This window comes from Bison bison, unplaced genomic scaffold, assembly GCF_000754665.1.
Source record: "Bison bison bison isolate TAMUID 2011002044 unplaced genomic scaffold, Bison_UMD1.0 scf7180017864373, whole genome shotgun sequence".
Taxonomy (NCBI): domain Eukaryota; kingdom Metazoa; phylum Chordata; class Mammalia; order Artiodactyla; family Bovidae; genus Bison; species Bison bison.
Genome location: NW_011494945.1, coordinates 104,460 through 124,942, shown reverse-complemented (window position 1 = coordinate 124,942; position 20,483 = coordinate 104,460). Strand labels below are relative to the sequence as shown.

Below are 20,483 nucleotides of genomic sequence, written 5' to 3'. Positions count from 1 at the left end.
CTGTGATGGAGAACTCAAGCCCTGAATCCCTCTTCTCCTTCTTTGCACCCCATCTCAGTGAGTAGTAGACATGTTAAACAGAATGAACATGAAAGTCATGGAGAAATGTAATGAAAGATAATTGAAATACTTTGAAATGAATTTTTACCTCCTTAGGAAAATACAAAGGACCTTCTCATGTATTAACTAATTGATTTTCATAGCAGAATACTGTCTCCTTCCATTTTTCATTGTTTTCACATATGCAAGACAACTTTTGGTCATTTGCTCATTATTCCTTCACATTTCCAAAAGCAGAGAGCTCTCATTCTCCATACCCAATGAGGACTCTTGATATAAGATGTGTTCCTGCTGTTTAGTTCAGACAAGTATTAGGTGAAGTGTACACAGGTCTGTTCAGATTTGGCTTCATTTGTCATAGCTGGTGGCAAACACAGCTCTGGTCATGTTCAAGTAAACATGTCACATAAAGACAAGCCATCTCCTAGTCATAGGCTGCTTTTGGAAGGCTGGCCAACCATCTTCCTAATGCCTCTGACTAGTTCAGGTATGAATCAGGTGAACAACCATGGATACTCACCATGATTCATCACTATCCCCAGAAAAAGAGTTCAAAGTACATGTTTCAGTGCAAGGGGGGCGTCAACACCTCCATCTTCCTGTGCAAAAGGTAGTACTCTTTACGCACAAACATAAAACCAATTGGATTTTTATTGAGCACCCGCCTTAAGCAAGCACTGTGCTAAGTGCCTTTTTATGTCGTATTTTATTTAATTTTCATACCAACCCTAAGGGATGTGGATATTTCTTCATTGTTTTACAGAGCAGAAAACAAAGTAGAGGGAGATTAAGTAAATTTCCCCTGGATACAAAGCAGGTAAATTTTCATTCTATGAGTTGAAACCAGGCAACAAAATGCTGAATCCCATAGCACACACTTAATCCCTCCACCAACTGTCTCCTTCTATTGCCAAACAGCAAGTATTTTTAAGCTACTCTCACAAGTCACTGCTCACAGCTCAGGGAGCAAGAAGGCTTATGGGTACTATTTAATCCCAAGATTAGGATAATGCTACAGAGAAGGTCTATTTCTGCAACTGACACCTTTTAAGGGAAACATAGGTTGAACATTCTTCCATCTAATGCTGTGATTCCACTTTTCTTATTCTTACTAGTTCTGAGTCTTCTCTGCCTACATCTTCTTCTATATTGGTTCTGACCTGGACCACCACCTCAGCTCTCACAACTATCTTTGATAACACTGCAGACACGCGGTTTCAGCTGACTGTACTAGAGGTGCGATGACCCCCCAGTCTCTCTCTCCAGTGCACCTTCCTGACCCCTGCGGCACCTCAGATGTACCAAGTCACAACTTTAATTCCCATGATCTTATTCCCCAGTTTCCTCCCCACTTGAATATTCTCTCTCAGCGAATGGCATTGCCATCCTGAAACCCAGACAGCAAAGCTAGAGATTCAAGGATCACCCCTGATTCCTCTGTCTTCCTGATTTCTCATCTCCAACTGAGCATTATATCCTATTTGTACTCCCCGTCACCATCACCCTATGGCGTGTCCCCTCAGTTTCTCTCTTCTGGGCTGCTGCTTTCCCTGTCTCCAACATCTCTGTCTATCTTCCACAGTCACCAGAGTCACCTTCTAAAACCCAGATCTGAATATATGATTCTCCTTTTTAAAGCTCTTCAAGTGTGCCCCATTGCCTAATAGTCATACACCTTAATGGAATTCTCTTCTGCACCCTACCCTCAAGGTTTAAACACTTATTGGTAGTTTCTGGAAGGCACCATGATGTTTCCTGTTTCTGTGCATTTGCACGAACTAGTTACTCCAACTAGAATGTTGTTCTATTTATATATTAGAGACAAGTTCATTTTTCAAGCTCCAGCTCAGGCTCTCCTCCTCGATTAAGCCTCCAGACCTGAGCAAGCAGTGACTCACTTGGTCCTTCATATCCCACTGTTAATAGACTTCTGCTGTTGAATTCATTCCACAGTGCTGCTCCTGCGTATTTACACTGGCCTTCTCCTACTGGCTTTTGAGCCCTTTGATAGCATTTAATTAGAGGCGCTAGTGGTAAAGAACTCGCCTGCCAGTGCAGGAGAAGTAAGAGACATGGGTTCAATCCTTGGGTCAGGATGATCCCCTGGAGAAGGAAATGGCAACCCACTTCAGTATTCTTGCCTGGAGAATTCCACGGACAGAGGAGCCTGGTGGGCTACAGTCCATAGAGTTGCAAAGAGTTGGATACGACTAAGCAACTGAGCATGCACACATACACACAATTATGTGAGACATGAGGCCAGTGAATCAATCATTCTTTCTTGGCTTCTAATAGGTGCAGCATCCTTCCCCATCACTTTGACTTAGGATGTGGGTGTGTAACTTGCTATGGAGTGGGGGCAAACAACATATGGCACATCCCAGGAAAAGCTGTAAAGAGTTTGAATAGCAGGTCTCCTCCCACCTTGCCCCTTCAACCTTCTGCTCTCCACCAGGAGAGTGCCATAGCTGGGTCAGTGGCTACTCCTTTGACCTAAGTCCCAGAACGAAAGCTATATGGAAATAAACCTAGGCTTTCTATCTGGGACAGAATCTAACCAAGTGTGACCAATCAACGTGTCACAGGAGTAAACCACTGAGATTCAGGATCAACATCTGATTGATCCAGGATATTTTAAAGAAAGCAATATGACTTCTGAACAAGATTTAAAAGCTGCCCAAAGATCCAATTTTGGAACTAGCTATGCTCAGATCTTGGAGAAGGCAGTGGCACCCCACTCCAGTACTCTTGCCTACAAAATCCCATGGATGGAGGAGCCTGGTGCTGCAGTCCCTGGGGTCGCTGCAAGTTGGACAAGACTGAGCGGCTTCGCTTTCACTTTTCACTTTCATCATTGGAGAAGGAAATGGCAACCCACTCCAGTGTTCTTGCCTGGAGAATCCCAGGGACAGGGCAGCCTGGTGGGCTGCCGTCTGTGGGGTCGCAGAGTCAGACACAACTGAAGTAACTTAGCAGCAGCATGCTCAGATCTAGTTAGGTTACCTTTGATGAGCAACTTACTCTGTCTTGTCTCCAGTTCCATCAATTACAAAATAAGTGTCTTGAAAGTCCTTTCCAGTTCAGATTCTCTAATGTCTAGCATTCTAACAAGGAAATAAACATAGTCATCATAACATTCGAATGAGGTAGAGAAAAATTATGACTGCTACTTTCCAGAAGAGAAAACTGGGACACAAACTTAAACATTTATATAAAATCTGAAAATTCTGAAGACTCATCATTATGACAAAGGCACCTGCAGGAAAAGACAATGGGCTGCATGTGGAGTATAGTGCTTGACGCTTAGGATTCTGCCCTGTCTACTGGGCAACCCTCCCACCCAATAGCAGCTTCATTAAAGTATCCAACCCTCATTTTTTGCAACCTAAATTACCAAAATAAATATAGCAAAGTGCTGAAGTTACAGCACAAATTTCAAAGAGAAAAGAACAAAGCCAATGTCTTCTTCCTGCCATCCCACACAGCAATGACCATATTGACAGTTTCAGAGTCCCATCATTAAGCCATGACACTAAGCTAGGATCATGGTACAAGCTCTCCAAAGGCTTAGGTTTGAATTTTAATGACAATAACATATATTTACATTGCCAGCTTAGTGCCAGGCAGTGTTCTAAGCACTTCTCATGCATTAACTGGTCTAACTCGTCTAATCCAAATACCACCAGGAGGTAGATACTATCTTTAATCTCCATTTTACTAAAGAGGGCTTCCCTGGTGGCTCACACAGGAAAGAGTCTGCCTGCAAGGCTGGAGACCCTGGTTCGATCCCTGGGTTGGAAAGATCCCCCAAAGAAGGAAATGGCAACCCACTCCAGTATTCCTGCCTGGAGAATCCCTTGGACAGAGGAGGTCCATGGTGTCATAAAGAGTTGGACACAACTGAGCAACTAACTCTTTCTTGCTTGCTAAGGAGGAACCTGAGGCACACAGAGGCTGAGTGATTTGCCCAAAGCCACATTGCTACTAAGAGAAAAAAGCCAAACCCATGCAACCATGCTGCTGAGTTTATTACTATTGACGGGAGAATCCAACTGTCACTCTGATGACCTCATCGTCCCAACCTAGATAACCTCAGAATAAAATTCTGCTTCCAGATTTCTCTCAAATTTCCAGTGTAAGGAAGCAATCCCCATTTCTACTCCAATCCATCACTATTCAATATAGAAAATCAAAATGTTTTCCCTGATTTCAACTATTCGCTTAGTCTTGTAAAAACCACAGTTAACACAACAAATAAGTAGATACCTTTCCTATAAAAGTGTGTCTTTTCTATTTAGTTGGCATTTCCCCTCCACTGCCAACTAGAAGGTACACTTCATGAGGGCAGGGACTGTCATGTTTACCATTGTAGCCCAGCCTTCTGAATACCAACTGCACATAGTAGGCATTAAATAAGTATTTGATGAATGAATGAATAAATCACAAGTTCTTTAAGGCTTGAATCATCATTTTGTTCAGGATTATACACATAAAAGATATAAAGAAAATGATGCTTACTAAAAGTACATGAAAATAGAAATATAATTTTTGCTTCTTTCCTTTTATGGTTTTTCCTCCATATTTTACTTCTGGAAAAAGATTTCTGCAAGTGAAAAGGAGATAGCTATGAAAGAGGATTTAAGGAAGGCCCCTGACCCACTGAAACAAATAGGAAAATAAATTTAGTCTCTGCCATGGCTAGACTTTTAAGACAACAGAATACTTTCTTAATTTGTAGTTCCCTTGCCAAAGCATCTAATAACCTGAGGCAAAGCATGTTTCTAAGATGCATTAGAAATGATTTCATGATTGATGCAATGCTGACAAATAGTTATAAAGTAGCTAATATACATGTATCATTTGAAATATATAGTTTAAAAATTAGAGCTACTCATTTATTAAATTGGATTGTGTATATTTCATTTACTTTGTATATCATGAACACATCTTATGTAACTATCAGGACAGGGAAAATAGATAACCTGAATCATTAAGAAAATACAAAGCTTGGTCAATTTTTTGAAATTAATAAAATTATTGCCAGTTGGATGTGGTTTTATTTATAGCACAAGATGCTAGAGATATTTTAAAATTAGAAACTTCTTTTCAACTAAAAATCGATATTCTTCCCCTTTCTATAAATTAATGAGTCGTGGAAACAGAAAATCTAAACCAAAAAAACCTCTATTGTTTCCATAACGGCATGCTATTTCTTGATATGCCACTAGAGGGAGCACATGCTTGACTGAAAGCCCTGCTTGGCGACAGTTGCGAAGAAGGGGGACCAGAAAATAGAAGTCAGCGTAGTGTTTTGGTTTTAAAATAAAGGTACACATATAGCATTCAGCACTGTAGACAACATCCATGTTTGTGTAAACATCGTGTGAAATATTCTCGTTAGGCTTAATGTTACAATTTTGTTTTGTTTTGTTTTTTCAATAACATGTTTTCTCCACTTAGTGTAACAAAAAGAAATTGGACACTTTATTTAAGAATCAGGTAACCTTGAAATATAAACATTTATTTAGTTATTATTTCCCTGAGATATAAACTAAACTAACTTGCTCAAGGCTGGTGGTAAGGAGGAGGAATTGGAAGGCCTGTGAGTCTCTGACTTTCCTTTCCAAAGTCAAGATATCTTAGTTTCCTGTTCAATCAAAAACTCAGCACAATGCCTCAAATGTTCTTCCTTATCTATGCTTCCTTTGTATTCCCCTGCTCAACTCTTGTCCTAATCCTTCCCCCTTTTCCCCAGTTTGAAAGCATCAAGTTCATATATTATCAAAGCCCAAGATCCAGAAAGAACTGGTTTGACACCTCAGGTCTGGCAATGTCCTACTATCCAAAAATATAATAATCCATATTGAATTTGGATGCCTGGAGACAAAAGTTTTTTGCCTGTGTATTGTGTGTGTGTGTGTGTGTGTGTGTATGTGTATACAGACATAAACACAGATATATGTACTACATAATAAAATGTTAATTTTACTTTATAGAGTAAAACATCTGAAATATAATTTATCAGTAGTAATGTTAAGAAAAGGCAGGCATAATATGACTACTTACCAAAAAACACCACTTGCTATTATGGGCAGTGATATTTGCAATTAAGTTGAACACAACTAAATTATGACTTTAATTAAAAGGCATTTTCTAAGATGGCACCAACATGTTTAAAATTTAATACATTTTATGTGAGATACTGGAATTGTTAACATAGAATTTTCTTTCTGCACCGTTTGCACTTTTTAAAAAGCAAAACATCTCTAACCAATATCAAAATGCTCCCTAATCCATAGACATTTCATTGCATAATAAATTGAAGGAGCACTTTTTTCCCAACCAATTATTACTTGCCCTTCCTTGGGATGTACGATTGTATTTATATCCATGGCTAATAGTAATAGAATTCCTGACATTCTCTTGTGGCCACTATGTCCACATTAATTTTAAATGAAAACTAAATGGAGGCTGGGGGGACTGATAATGAAACACACAGCCTTTGGCCATTGGTCAGCATCCGATTAGAATGAGTCAGCAGGTCTTAGAAAGTTTGGGAGCAGTAGTGGTATCTCAGCGGTTACTGAAAAGTGGGTTTGGGTCTGAATTCTGGGCCAGGCAGAGAGATACAGGGCCACAGTGCCAATGACATCCTTCTCCAATTCTGTCTCCCCTACAAGTCTTATTACCTGAAAACAACTAATTTGTTAAGGTGAGAAGCTGTCTTTTTTCTAAAAGAAGTCTGAAACACAGCACACAGTATTATTTGTGATCTTACATGGTCCAGACCTCTGAGGTTTAACAAAGCGACAATGGCCTTGCTTATCTTTGCTGCTGGTAGACGACAGGGTAAATACATGAGTGTTTGAGCATCTACCATCTTTACAAACTGTTCTAGAAACCATGGAGATAGAGAAGAAGCATGAAACAGAAGCAATAAAAGTATGTTGCTTCGGCTCAAGGAGTGTATCACCTAGTTTGAAAAGCACGTTTTTACCTACACTGAAAGAGTAACTCATAAATGTAAATGAGTCTTTGAATATGTAAGTTCAACATGAAGGATACACACAAGGTCAACATGAAAGGGTACACTTCTTCCCTGACGAAGCTGCTGCTGTTCGCATTGTTTTTTGAATTGCCTTCAGAATGAATTTAGAAGGCATGCAGATATATTTACCAAGTTATAAGTCCATGGTATCACTCAGGTTAATCAGCCATATGATTCAGAAATTTCTTTCAGTGATTCTGGCCACTTCCAAGTATTGAAGCTGCCCTTAATGAACATATTAACATATTAAATTGCCCCAGCTATGGCCTTTCACATAAAGTGATATCCTTTCTGTAAAGGCAGTTCTGCTATTTGTGTGATACTTCAGTTCTAAAAATTCTAGTATATTTATTTTAAAAATTAAATTATGTTGCTGCAGAGACCTACCTTATATTCTCAAGAGTAGATAGCAGGCTTCAAAGCAATCACAAAGTACTATTATAAAAGTGTTGCACATTCCATGGGACCTATGTGTTCAATGTAATGGAGATGTATCACAGTGAGTTCTCAGTTCAGCAGACACAAGTTAAAAAATAGATATGCCCTCCTGCAATTGCTTCAAACACCTCTGAACTAATTTCCTTTGGTTCCCTCTCCTCTCTCCAAGCATGTCTTCGCATGGACTTCATCATGGCTCAGGTGACTAGTTTCCCCCAATCACAGTTACCATAGATTATCCATTCTCCCTTATTTTATCTCATTTCTGATCAGCCACCAATTCCTGTCGGCTTTATCTTTTAAATATTTCTCACCTCCATGCCCTATCCTCTATTTGCTAAACCTCTGCCCTGATTCAAGCCATCACTGACAGAGACAAACAGGACTCTCTAGCAAAAAGCCCCAGGAGCTCCTTCTAAACTGCATGATACTGGGCCCACTGGGCCTGTCCCCCCACAACCCGCTTTGAGCAGTAAGAAGGGCTGCACCTGAATTCTATTATACTTCTGACAGGTCCTATGGTTTCCTTTTCCACAAAAGAGGAGCTACAATTTCCCACAGTGCCAAAGCCCAGAGGAGCTGGGCTTTCCAAACCACCCTGCAAACAGCTGATATCCAAAATCAGGCTAAGAGGCTTGTGCAAGTTTCCTGATGAGAGGGACTGGCTGTGGGGAAAACTGGGTCTTGCTCTAGTGGGCAGGGTCATGCTCAGTAAACCTTTAATCCAATTTGCTGATGGGTGGGCCTGTGCTCCCTCCCTGTTAGGTGTTTGGCTTGAGGCGACCCATTCCCAGAAAGGCAAACCAGTCCTGGAGCCCATGGGCTGTATGGCAGAGCTAAAGAGGACTTATGCCAACATGCGCCTCCCAGGACTGCTGCTGCTTCCGGTGCCCGTGTCCGCACAGCAGACCACGGCCAACGCACCCCTCCGAAGGAGACCCTCAAGCACTGGCAGGCAGGTCTGGCTCAGTCTCCTTTCCCCAGGCTCCGGGTGCACACAAGGTTTCGTCTGTGCCCTCCACGAGTCTCTGTTTCCCCAAGTCCCATGGAAGTTCTGTAATCAAATCCCACTGTTCTTCAAAGTCAGATTCCCTGGGGACTCCCAGTCCCTTTGCCAGATCCTCAGGCTGGGAAGTCTGACGTGGGGCCTAGAACATTTGCAACAGTGTGAGAAATTCTTTGGTACTATTGTTCTTCCTGTTTGTGGGTCGCCCACCTGGCGGGTGATTTTAATGTGATTGTACCCACCTACCATCTCATTGCTGCTTCTCCTATGTCCTTGGACATGGAGTATCTTTTTTGGTGGGTTCCAACGTCCTCCTGTTGATGGATGTTGCCGCTAGTTGCAGTTTTAGTGTGCTCACAGGAGAAGATGAGTGAAAAAGCTGGCTTAAAACTCAACATTTAAAAAACTAAGATCACGGCACCCAGTCCCATCACTTCATAGCAAATTGATGGGAAAACGTAGAAACAGTGATAAGTTTTATTTTCTTGGGCTCCAAAATCACTGCTGATGGTGACTGCAATTATGAAATTAAGACACTTGCTCCTTGAAAAATCTGTGAAAAATCTGTAAAAAAACTGTGAAAAATCTAAAAAGCGTATTAAAGACCAGAGATATCACTTTGCCAACAAACGTCCATATAGTCAAAGCTGTTGTTTTTCCTGTAGTCATGTATGGATGTGAGAGTTGGACCATAAAGAAGGCTGAGCACTGAAGAATTGATGCTTTCAAACTGTGGTGCTGGAGAAGACTCTTGAGAGTCCTTTGGACAGCAAGGAGATCAATCCAGTCAATCCTAAAGGAAATCAACCCTGAATATTCTTTGGAAGGACTTATTCTGAAGCTGACACTCCAATATTTTGGCCACACGCAAAGAACAGACCTTATTGGAAGAAACCCTGATGCTGGGAAAGACTGAGGGCAGGAGAAGAAGGGGGAGACAGAGGATGAGATGGTTGGATGGCATCACCGATGCAATTGACATGAGTTTGAGCAAACTCCAGGAGTGAAGGACAGGGAAGCCTGGTGTGTTGCAATCCATGGGGTCACAAAGAGTCAGACATGGCCTAGCGACTGAACAACAACAACAAACTCAGACTGCTCTCGAGCGCCCTAAGGCCACTCCTGCACTTGCCCCATTAAAAAAAGGAGAGTAAAAAAGGGGCCGTGCGGCTTCTGGGGACAAGCAAAGCATCAGCGCAGCTGGCTAACTGTAGGTTCCCAGGCCCCACTCCATGCAATGCTGACTGACTCTGCTGTCTCACACCTGTGATTTCAGACAGCAGCGATGATGCTTCTGTGTTTACCTGTCATTTCTCCTCAGAGTGAGTGAAGTCGCTCAGTTGTGTCCAACTTTTTGCTACCCCATGACCTGTATAACCCACCAGGCTCCTCCATCCATGGGATTTTCCAGGCAAGAATACTAGAGTGGGTTGCCATTTCCTTCTCCAGGGGATCTTCCCGATCCAGGGATCAAAGCCCAGTCTCCTGCACTGCAGGCAGACTCTTTACCATTTGAGCCACCAGGGAAGCCCTGCTCCCCAGACCATCACCTATAAATTGTTCACCTGTTCTGCTTTCCACATTGCCACCAACATTTAGCCCAAGGCACTTTCTACCTAACACCTCCTTCTATATTTGAACCTAGAGAAAAAGGTCCACATTTCTCACGCTGGTATACAAGGCCCTGAACAGTTCAGCTCCAACTTTTCAGGCTCATTTTTGGCCATTCCTGCTCTCCTCCATCACTGCTTTACACACACACACACACACACACACACACACACCTGCACTATCCTTCCCCCTTTCCACCCTCCATTCCACATAACACCGGACATATCACAACCCTGTGCGTTGGCCTTGCCAGAAATAATCACTGTCACCCCGCTACCTTGTGAGGCAAACTGAACACAAATGCGGCCTCCTCTGGGAAACCTTCCGAATGCCCTCTCCTAGACTTAGCCCCTGCCCTCTCTCATCTCACAACAGGAGGGTTATAACCCTCCTAAGACAGTGCCCTGCTCTCCCTGATGCCCTTGATTTAACAAAGGCCTGGCACAGAGTAGGCACTCAAACATTTGTTCCAGAAATAGTATTAAAAAATGATATCAGCTATTAGATGTATCAACCTGAATATTGCTGATGAACCCTTTTGTCTCATGTCCTCAGGGTGGTCATTTCTCGACTATCTTCAGTCTAGTATCACCTGCTTTTGAAAGGGTTTCACTGAGGATGAATCTGGAACTCCCTCTCCTCCTCTAGAGATTTTCCCATGCAGTTACCTAAAGTAAAATCACTATGTGCAATGCAGTGTTTTTTCTGAAAAACTCAACTGAAAGTCATTTTTCAGCCTTCAAGATGTATTTTTCTGAAAGTGTACCTTAAACAATAATATAAATGCTTATGGGACACCAAACATTGAATTAATATTAATGGCAATAACAATGATCATTTCCTGTAGAGTAATTGATTGAAGTCAAGAAATAGCCGAACCAGTTGACATGAAGCCAGAATTTTACATTTTTCATCAGAAAAACAACTCTCTACCAATGACAAATAACAGTAAGGCCACTAAAACTACCTGTCATGCATCTAATGAAGACAGATTCTCTGGCTACCACATATAATATGTAATATCCAAAAACACTGCTCTAATCCACAGCTAATTAGTGTCATGCCATTATGAGAGGTGTCACGGCCCCAACTCTCTCCCCAGATCAGCGCAGACCTCACAAGAGCTGACAGCCGTGCAAGGATCACAACAAGCCAATTAGCACCCACCCCAACCTTGGGCTGCTGCTTCTCAGCGCCTGCCCCAGCATCAATAAATCACGCTTCCTCGTGAAGCTCTTCTCTGACAGCTACGAACCGTTGCTGCTGGAGGAATAAAGACAATACTTCGAAGGAAAACTCATGTGGGAAAGACAGAGATAGAAAAGGGATAATATTTGCCTTCCTTTAGTGGCACAACTGTCAGCAAAATTGAAGACCATCAATTCAGACTGATTAGGAGACAACTGCACTAAGAAATAAATTCATGACTGATATACCTGAAGATCGTTAGTGGTAATCAAAGTCAGCAATTGGCTTGTTCGGTCATTTGTTTGTTTGAATGTAGATATATCAAAGACCCGTTTTCCCCATTTTTCTCCCGTATCACCCTCCTTCTGGCTAATGAGAAAATTTCCCTTTCAGCAGAACATAAAGGTCTGCATTTACTTCCCCCCCAGTGAATACACAGCAATCAGACAATTTGTTTGCAAGACTCTAAATGGCTTGACTTCATTGAAAGGGAATCTATAATGATATGCTGGTCTCCAAGTAGAACCTACAAAGCTTCCTAAATCCATAGGCAAGTGCTAGAGTATTCTCAGCACATAACAGCCAATATCCTTGTAATTTTATTCTAAGCCTATAAAGCTGTTTTGTTCCATAATATTCTACTTATAAAGTGTTCAGAACAGTCACTGTAGCCTGGGAATTATTTAAAGATATGACTCAAGTAATCCTACTTTTCCTGTGTTTTTCTCATGGAAATATTCTTCTTCTATATTTTTAATGCTAGGATCTAAAACATTTAATCTAGCTTTTGACTGATGACTACCTAATATATAAGCACCTGTAATGCTTAAAGATAACTCTGGGGTCCCCTACGCTTCTTGTCTTCTAAGATATTATTAAGTAAACACATACTTGACTCTTAGCCAGAAAACTACATTTGACCAAATGTTACATGTCATGGGTTAATTAAGCACATTGGCATTCAGGATTTCAATTCATTTTCTATTTACCAGGCAAATACAAATGAAATGTAAAACAAAAAAAAAAAGTATTATGGCAAGATCAATTCTGACAAGTTTAGACTCTGCTTCTTGCTTATCATTCTCTAGAAGGATAGACTAGTAGATAATGCAAAAGTGTGAAAACACAGGCAGATCCATATAGTTTTCATTTCATACCTAGAGAGTATGTATTTGAAACTATTTACAGATACTTCTAACCATAGATAGAAAATTTTTTTTGCTAATTTTTATATTACTAGAGCGGTTCAGTACACTTATTGTTGATACTATTCTGAAGATAGGAAGGCAAACTTAAAATTAACATGTCCATGTTCACACAGAAGAACATGACTACAGACTCTCAAATCCATACTTAAATCACACAGACAATTCCCATACCTGAAAGGGCGAAATCGCCTTTCTGACTTTCACTTTCTCTGATTAGAAAAGCTCCCGTCTGGTTTTCTGAATATAATAGCTGTTTTTCAGCATCTGTTCTCTTGATTGCTCCAAAGAACCACCTAAAAAGAGAGATATAAATTTTAATTAACCAATCAACATTTGTTTTTTTTAAGGAGGAAGAAGTTTGTCAAGAAAGTATTTCAATATCACAGAGACTTGATACTCTTCAGTGAAACTATAACAGGTACAAATGGTAGCTTTCGATACTTGACATGGTTCTTCTGGATGTCTTCAATCCTCATCAAGAGTCTTTAATACATTACAAAATAGGAATTTGGGTGATGTCTGTTATGACAACCCTTCTCACACATGCATTCTCTCTGAGAAATCCTGTATTCACTTTCTGTCAAATGCAAAGCTTCCATCCAAGGTGGGATTACCACCACATAGTTAAGTTTGCCATGCTCCATGATTCAAAATTGCTCATCATCACCATCAGACTGTCCACTAACTCTCCTAACACCAGGTGTTAGGAGGCAAACATTCCAATCCAGGGATTCATATATTTCATATCAAACTGTGAACAGTCAAAAATGTAGTTCTCTGAGCTTTTTTTCTTCTGCTTCTTCTTTTTATTATTCCTTTTTGCAGCACACAGGCTTAGCTGTCCATAGCATGTGGGATATAGGATTTTAGTTCCCCAACCAGGGATCAAACCTATGTCCCCTGATTGTAAGGCAATATTCTTAACCACTGGACCACCAGGGAAGTCCCTCTCTAGGCTTTAATTTCCACCTTTCCCCATATCCATTGCTGTCAACTCCTCCAGTAATGTAAGATGATTTTGCATGTTTAGAAGGAAGTTTTCATCCATGGAGTGAATGAGTGAAAGTCACTCAGTCATTTCTGACCGTTTGCAACCCATGGACTATAGAGTCCATGGAGTCCTCCAGGCCAGAATACTGGAGTGGGTAGCCTTTCCCTTCTCCAGGGGATCTTCCCAACTCAGGGATTGAACCCAGGTCTCCCACATTGCAGCTAGATTCTTTACCAGCTGAGCCACAAGAGAAGCCCAAGAATACTGGAGTGGGTAGCCTATCCCTTCTCCAGCAGATCTTCTCCGTCCAGGAATTGAACTGGGGTCTGCTGCATTGCAGGTGGATTCTTTACCAACTGAGCTATAAAGGAAGCCCCTTCATCTGTGGAAAGATTATATGGAAAAGATACTTCTGCCTGAGTAGTATCTTCTCAGTGTCCCCTTCACTTCTTATCTTTACCCTCTTATCCAAAAAATTCCAGAACTACAAGAGTCAATAAAGGTGAATATGATCAAATCCAACAAACAGTTATGGATATTAATATCACAGCCAGTTTAAAACTGGCTATGTCAAGTAAGTAGACACCAATATGATAAAGAGGAAACTGAGATAGCCAGATTTTCATGAATAAACTTTCACTATGGGGTCATAATTTTGATCTTTATCATTAAAGATTTTAGGTAAAACATTTATCTTTCCAGGTTATCATCTTTTAAAATATAAGCACTGAAAAGGAAATGTAGGCTTGAGGGAAAAGATTCAGGCTGAGTGAGGAACTGCAGGCTGGGAGAGGCCCTCAAAATTGGCTCCAGTTATTTGAAGAGGGCACAGGTATCAGGGAGTATGAGGGCACTAAGGTGATATAATTGAAAGAAGAAGTGGAAGAAGTTGGGGAAAAAGGACATTAAAATATAATTACCTCCTGACAAAAGTAAGATGTTTGTTTACCATTTTCCTAATTATCAAATTTCAAATTATATAATATTAACTGTATTAGCCAGGAAATGCCAGATTATGTTAGAGCAATGAACAACTCCAAAAATCTCAGTGGTTTAGAGACACCAGAGATTTATTTTGTACTCAGCTGCGTGTACACAGAAGCTCATCTGTGCTACATCCATCTCTATGTCTACCAAAGAATTTCCACCTCCATGCTTCCATGACTGGCCAGGAAGGCAGGATTGGAAACTGTGGCAAATCACAGGCTGGCTTCTGGAGCTTCTATTTAAAGCTTCTGGTCAAGAATGAGCCTATGGACAAAAATGATCAGATCAGATCAGTCGCTCAGTTGTGTCCGACTCTTTGCGACCCCATGAATCGCAGCACGCCAGGCCTCCCTGTCCATCACCAGCTCCCGGAGTTCACTCAGACTCATGTCCATCGAGTCAGTGATGCCATCCAGCCATCTCATCCTCTGTCGTCCCCTTCTCCTCCTGCCCCCAATCCCTCCCAGCATCAGGGTCTTTTCCAATGAGTCACCTCTTCGCATGAGGTGGCCAAAGTACTGGAGTTTCAGCTTTAGCATCATTCCTTCCAAAGAAATCCCAGGGCTGTATGTTCATGCCTAAATGCAAAGAGAAAATACAATCCTACTATTTCCTCGAAGGCAGAAAACTTGGAAACACTGGGTGGACTACACTAATGACTACCACTGATTCAATAACAGGAACCAAATTAATATCCATAGACTATTGTTTGCCCAACTGAAATTATAAAAGGCTTGGAAATGTTCCAACCTAGACAGCATATTAGAAAGCAGAGACATTACTTTGCCAAGAAATGTCCATCTAGTCAAGGCTATGGTTTTTCCAGTGGTCACATATGGATCTGAGAGTTGGACTGAATATTCATTGGAAGGACTGATGCTGAAACTCCAATACTTTGGCCACCTGATGCTAAGAACTGACTCATTTGAAAAGACCCCCATGCTGGGAAAGATTGAAGGCAGGAGAAGAAGGGGACGACAGAGGATTAGATGGTTGGATGGCATTCCCGACTCGATGGACATGGGTTTGGGTAAACTCCAGGAGTTGGTGATGGACAGGGAAGACTGGCATGCTGCAGTCTCTGGGATCTCAAAGAGTTGGCCACAACTGAGTAACTGAACTGAACTGATTGGAAATGTTCTAAGGTGGGGATAGAATAAATTCATAGAAAAATAGAAATTTATTTTTTCCATCACTGCATAAATAAGTAAATAAAATAATGGAACATAATTAAAAACTCAAACAGAACCAAACATACAAATTAATGATGAAAGTATAGATTAGTCAATAAATGATGCTGGTACCATTCATATTCCATATGAAAATATTAATTCATGCTTCTTACAGCATACACAATAATTTTACATAGATTAAAGACCTAATATAAAAGGCAAACTTTAAAACATTCTGAGGATATTGGAGTAGGGAAGTTTTCCTCAACAATACAGAAAGAAAAGGAAGACATATAAGCTTTAAGGGGAAAGACTGATGACATTTATTGCATCACAATTAAAAACTAACAACACCAAGATTGCCATGAAATAAAATTTAAATATAAGCCACAGACCTGGAAAAGGTACTTGCACAGCATATAACCAAGAATAAGATTACTATTCAGATTATATAGACATCTATATTCACTAAAAAGTAAATAAGACACAGTATATACTATGACAAAAATTGACATAGTATATACCTGATAGATGACAGAAAAAAAAAAAACCTAATAACCAGTAAAGAAAAAAAAAAAAAAAAGGAAGGTAGTACAGCCTTTATCTATTGCCAATAATTATGAATATTAAGAATATTTAAATATAAAAATGAGAAGTGATTTCACTTTTCAGGCTGGACAAAATTTAAAACTTTCACATTCAGACAGTGGGGAAAATGTGAAACAAGAACCTTTATACAGTACTAATACTAGTGGCAAGGTAATGGGTACAATTCATTCAGGGAGCATTTGGCAATACTTGGTAAAACTGAATATTTGTATACTACTTAACTTCCTTTCTAGGTTGTATACTCTATGTGCTCAAGGAAATATACCACAAAAACATTTACTAAAGAATTCTCACATTGAAAATTGGAAACAACCTAAATGTCCACTTCAGGGGAATTGATACATAAACTTAATTATGCATATAAAATAGATTACTATATGGGAGTTAAAGCAAATATATTGTTGAGGGACAAAAGGAAGTTCAAGAATGATCCATAACATTATAATGCCATTTATACAAAATTTAAGCAAACACATTAAAAAAAAAACATAGATTTTTATGGATAAATGCCTATTTAGTGAAAGCTAATGTTGAAAATTCTGAAAGAGATAGGAATACCAGACCACCTGACCTGCCTCTTGAGAAACCTGTATGGAGGTCAGGAAGCAACAATTAGAACTGGACATGGAACAACAGAACTGGTTCCAAATAGGAAAAGGAGTATGTCAAGGCTGTATATTGTCACCCTGCTTATTTAACTTATATGCAGAGTACATCATGAGAAATGCTGGGATAGAAGAAGCATAATCCGGAATCAAGATTGCCGGGAGAAATATCAGTAACCTCAGATATGCAGATGACACCACCTTTATGGCAGAAAGTGAAGAAGAATTAAAGAGCCTCTTGGGTGAAAGTGAAAGAGGAGAGTGAAAAAGTTGGCTTAAAGCTCAACATTCAGAAAACTAAGATTGTGGCATCCGGTCCCATCACTTCATGGGAAATAGATGGGGAAACAGTGGAAACAGTGACAGACTTTATTTTGGGGGGTTCCAAAGTCACTGCAGACGGTGACTGCAGCCGTGAAATTAAAAGACGTTTACTCCTTGGAAGGAAAGTTACAACCAAGCTAGACAGCATACTAAAAAGCAGAGACGTTACTTTGCCAGCAAAGGTCCATCTAGTCAAGGCTATGGTTTTTCCAGTGGTCATGTATGGATGGGAGAGTTGGACTATAAAGAAAGCTGAGCGCCGAAGAATTGATGCTTTTGAACCGAGGTGTTGAATAAGACTCTTGAGAGTCTTTTGGACTGCAAGGAGATCCAACCAGTCCATCCTAAAGGAGATCAGTCCTGTGTGTTCATTGGAAGGACTGATGTTGATGCTGAAACTCCAATATTTTGGCCACCTGATGCGAAGAGCTGACTCATTGGAAAAAGCCCTGATGCTGGGATAGATTGAAGGCGGGAGAAGAAGGGGACGACAGAGGATGAGATGGTTGGATGGCATCACTGACTCAATGGACATGAGTCTGAGCAAGCTCTGAGAGTTGGCAATGGACAGGGAGGCCTGGCGTGCTGCAGTCCATGGTGTCACAAAGAGTCGGACAGGACTGAGTGACTGTTGAAGTGATAGTTAAAGTACTCAGGCAATTTCTTTTTAGACTCCATTTCCAACAATGGCAAAATTTCTTCAGACAAATATTTCAAGCAAAGAAGCAACATGGATCAAATATATTGATCAATCCCATACATTTTCCTGATTTCTGGTGCATTAATTATCCAGCAACATTAAAATGTTTTGTCCAAATGTAAATATGTAAACCTCTATGAGAATTATAATTCATCTTATAGATTAAATTCTTAGAAGTACAACTATATCTCCTATATCTCATTTTTCTAAAGAATAAACACTCCATTATGTAAGTTTTACATGCAAACATTACATTTGTATTTTGGATAATCAAGTTTATAAAATGACATGTTTTCTCTGCCCAATATACATATAAGCAAACAGTCCTGTAAATCAAATTGTTAAAGATACGGTCATTTTACGACATTTGAAGAGAGGAACTTCTGTCTCACCCATTCTGGATTCTTAGACAATCACTTTACAAGGCAAATCACACCAGGGAAAAATTGATAATAACAATGAAATACATGAAACTATTAAGTTGGCATAAAAGTTTGTTCAGGTCTTCCCATAACATCTTGTGGAAAAAAACAAACAAACTTTTTGACCACCCCAATACTTAACTGGATGTATCAGCTCACTTAATATCTGGAATTTGACTTGGCTGAGCTACCATCAAGAAATGAAGAAAATAGGGCTTCCCTGTTGGGTCAAAAGAATTTGCCTTGCAATGCAAGGGATACCGGTTTGATCCGTGATCTGGAATGATCCCACATACATTGGAGCAACTAAGCCTGCACGCCACAGCTACTGAGCCTGTTCCCTAAAGGCCCGGGAACTGCACCTACTGTGCTCATGAGCCGCAGCTACTGAAGCCCGTGCTCCCCAACAAGAGAAGCCAGTGCAATGAGAAACCACAACTAGAGAGAAGCCCCCACGCCTCACAGCTAGAGAAAGCCCCTGTGCAGCGATGAAGACCCACCGCAGCCAAAAAACAAATAAATATTTAAAAGAAGTGAAGAAAATGAATAAAAATAGTTTTCTGGATGCAGCGGCATTATAATGCCATCTTTCACACTCAAAGATGATGCATCTGCTATAGACTGTGATCACTAGAGCATATGCTGTTGTATGGATTAATGGGCAACTGATAGTGCAGTCCACCCTCCGCACATGTGAAAATTGTTCCTTAATTTGTGGTCCGAGCCTTGGGCACAACTGTCATCCTCCTCGGTTCTGCCTTCAGAGCCCTTGCTGGCTGTGTTCTGGAGGAGTACATCCACCGCAGCCATTTTCAGCGCTCTCTGTACGCTTTGGTTCTTATGTGCAGCAAACAGTGAATGCCAAGAAGAAATCAAGAAATCCTAAGAGGATATAAAACATCAAAGAAGAGTCTTATAGAGCTTGATCCTCAAAATGTGGGTCAGCATCACATGGAAACTTGGAAATTTGCATGCTTTACATCTTAGCTACTGAATCAGAAAGCCTGAAGGTGAGGCCCGGCATCCTGGGTTTTAATAACTTGTCCCCCAGTAAATCTGATCACACCAAAGACTGAGAACTACTGAGGTACAGAAACAGTAAACAGGTTAGAAATCTACATAAGACATCAGAGAATAAGTTAGATTTGGCACTTACATGTGAATAACTATCCAATAAAATGACACTACACACACACACATATACATTTTATTGATATTTAATGAAAATAACCTTTATTACTATGCTTTATCCACCATGAAAGAGACCTTGATTAAGACTAGCCAAAAAGAAGAGGAGCTTCGTAGTAACCTATAACCTTGGAGAAAAATGCTTCAATTAGATGAAAATGGAGGAAAAAATACAATACTTTTTTAGACAGAAGGAGTATGTAATTGAAATCTACGATTTATTTTGCAAACATTTGAGTGTCTACTGTGTGTAAATTATATAGCCCTGAGATAGAAAGATCTGCAAGACATATTGCTAGATAAGAAAGGGTAAGATCTTCACAACCCAGATAATCATGATGGTGTGATCACTCACCTAGAGCCAGACATCCTGGAATGTGAAGTCAAGTGGGCCTTAGAAAGCATCACTATGGACAAAGCTAGTGGAGGTGATGGAGTTCCAGTGGAGCTATTTAAAATCCTGAAAGATGATGCTGTGAAAGTGCTGCACTCAATATGCCAACAAATTTGGAAAACTCAGCAGTGGCCACAGGACTGGAAAAGGTCAGTTTTCATTCCAATCCCAAAAAAAGGCAATGCCAAAGAATGCTCAAAACCACACAATTGCACTCATCTCTCATGCTAGTAAAGTAATGCTCAAAATTCTCCAAGCCAGGCTTCAGCAATACGTGAACCGTGAACTTCCTGATGTTCAAGCTGGTTTTAAAAAGGCAGAGGAACTAGAGACCAAATTCCCAACATCTGCTGGATCATGGAAAAAGCAAGAGAGTTCCAGAAAAGCATCTATTTCTGCTTTATTGACTATGCCAAAGCCTTCGACTGTGTGGATCACAATAAACTGTGGAAAATTCTGAAAGAGATGGGAATACCAGAACACCTGACCTGCCTCTTGAGAAACCTGTATGCAGGTCAGGAAGCAACAGTTA

At 40.4% G+C, this 20,483-nt stretch overlaps 1 protein-coding gene across 1 annotated transcript in view; it reads right to left on the bottom strand.

The window, feature by feature from the left end:
- FRK (fyn-related Src family tyrosine kinase) overlaps positions 1 to 20,483 on the bottom strand; it is a 102,520-nt gene that overhangs the window by 26,813 nt on the left and 55,224 nt on the right. Inside the window, exon 2 of the mRNA XM_010856573.1 lies at positions 12,731 to 12,852. Within this exon, the coding sequence (XP_010854875.1) occupies positions 12,731 to 12,852 (122 nt within the window). The remainder of the gene's footprint in view (positions 1 to 12,730; positions 12,853 to 20,483) is intronic.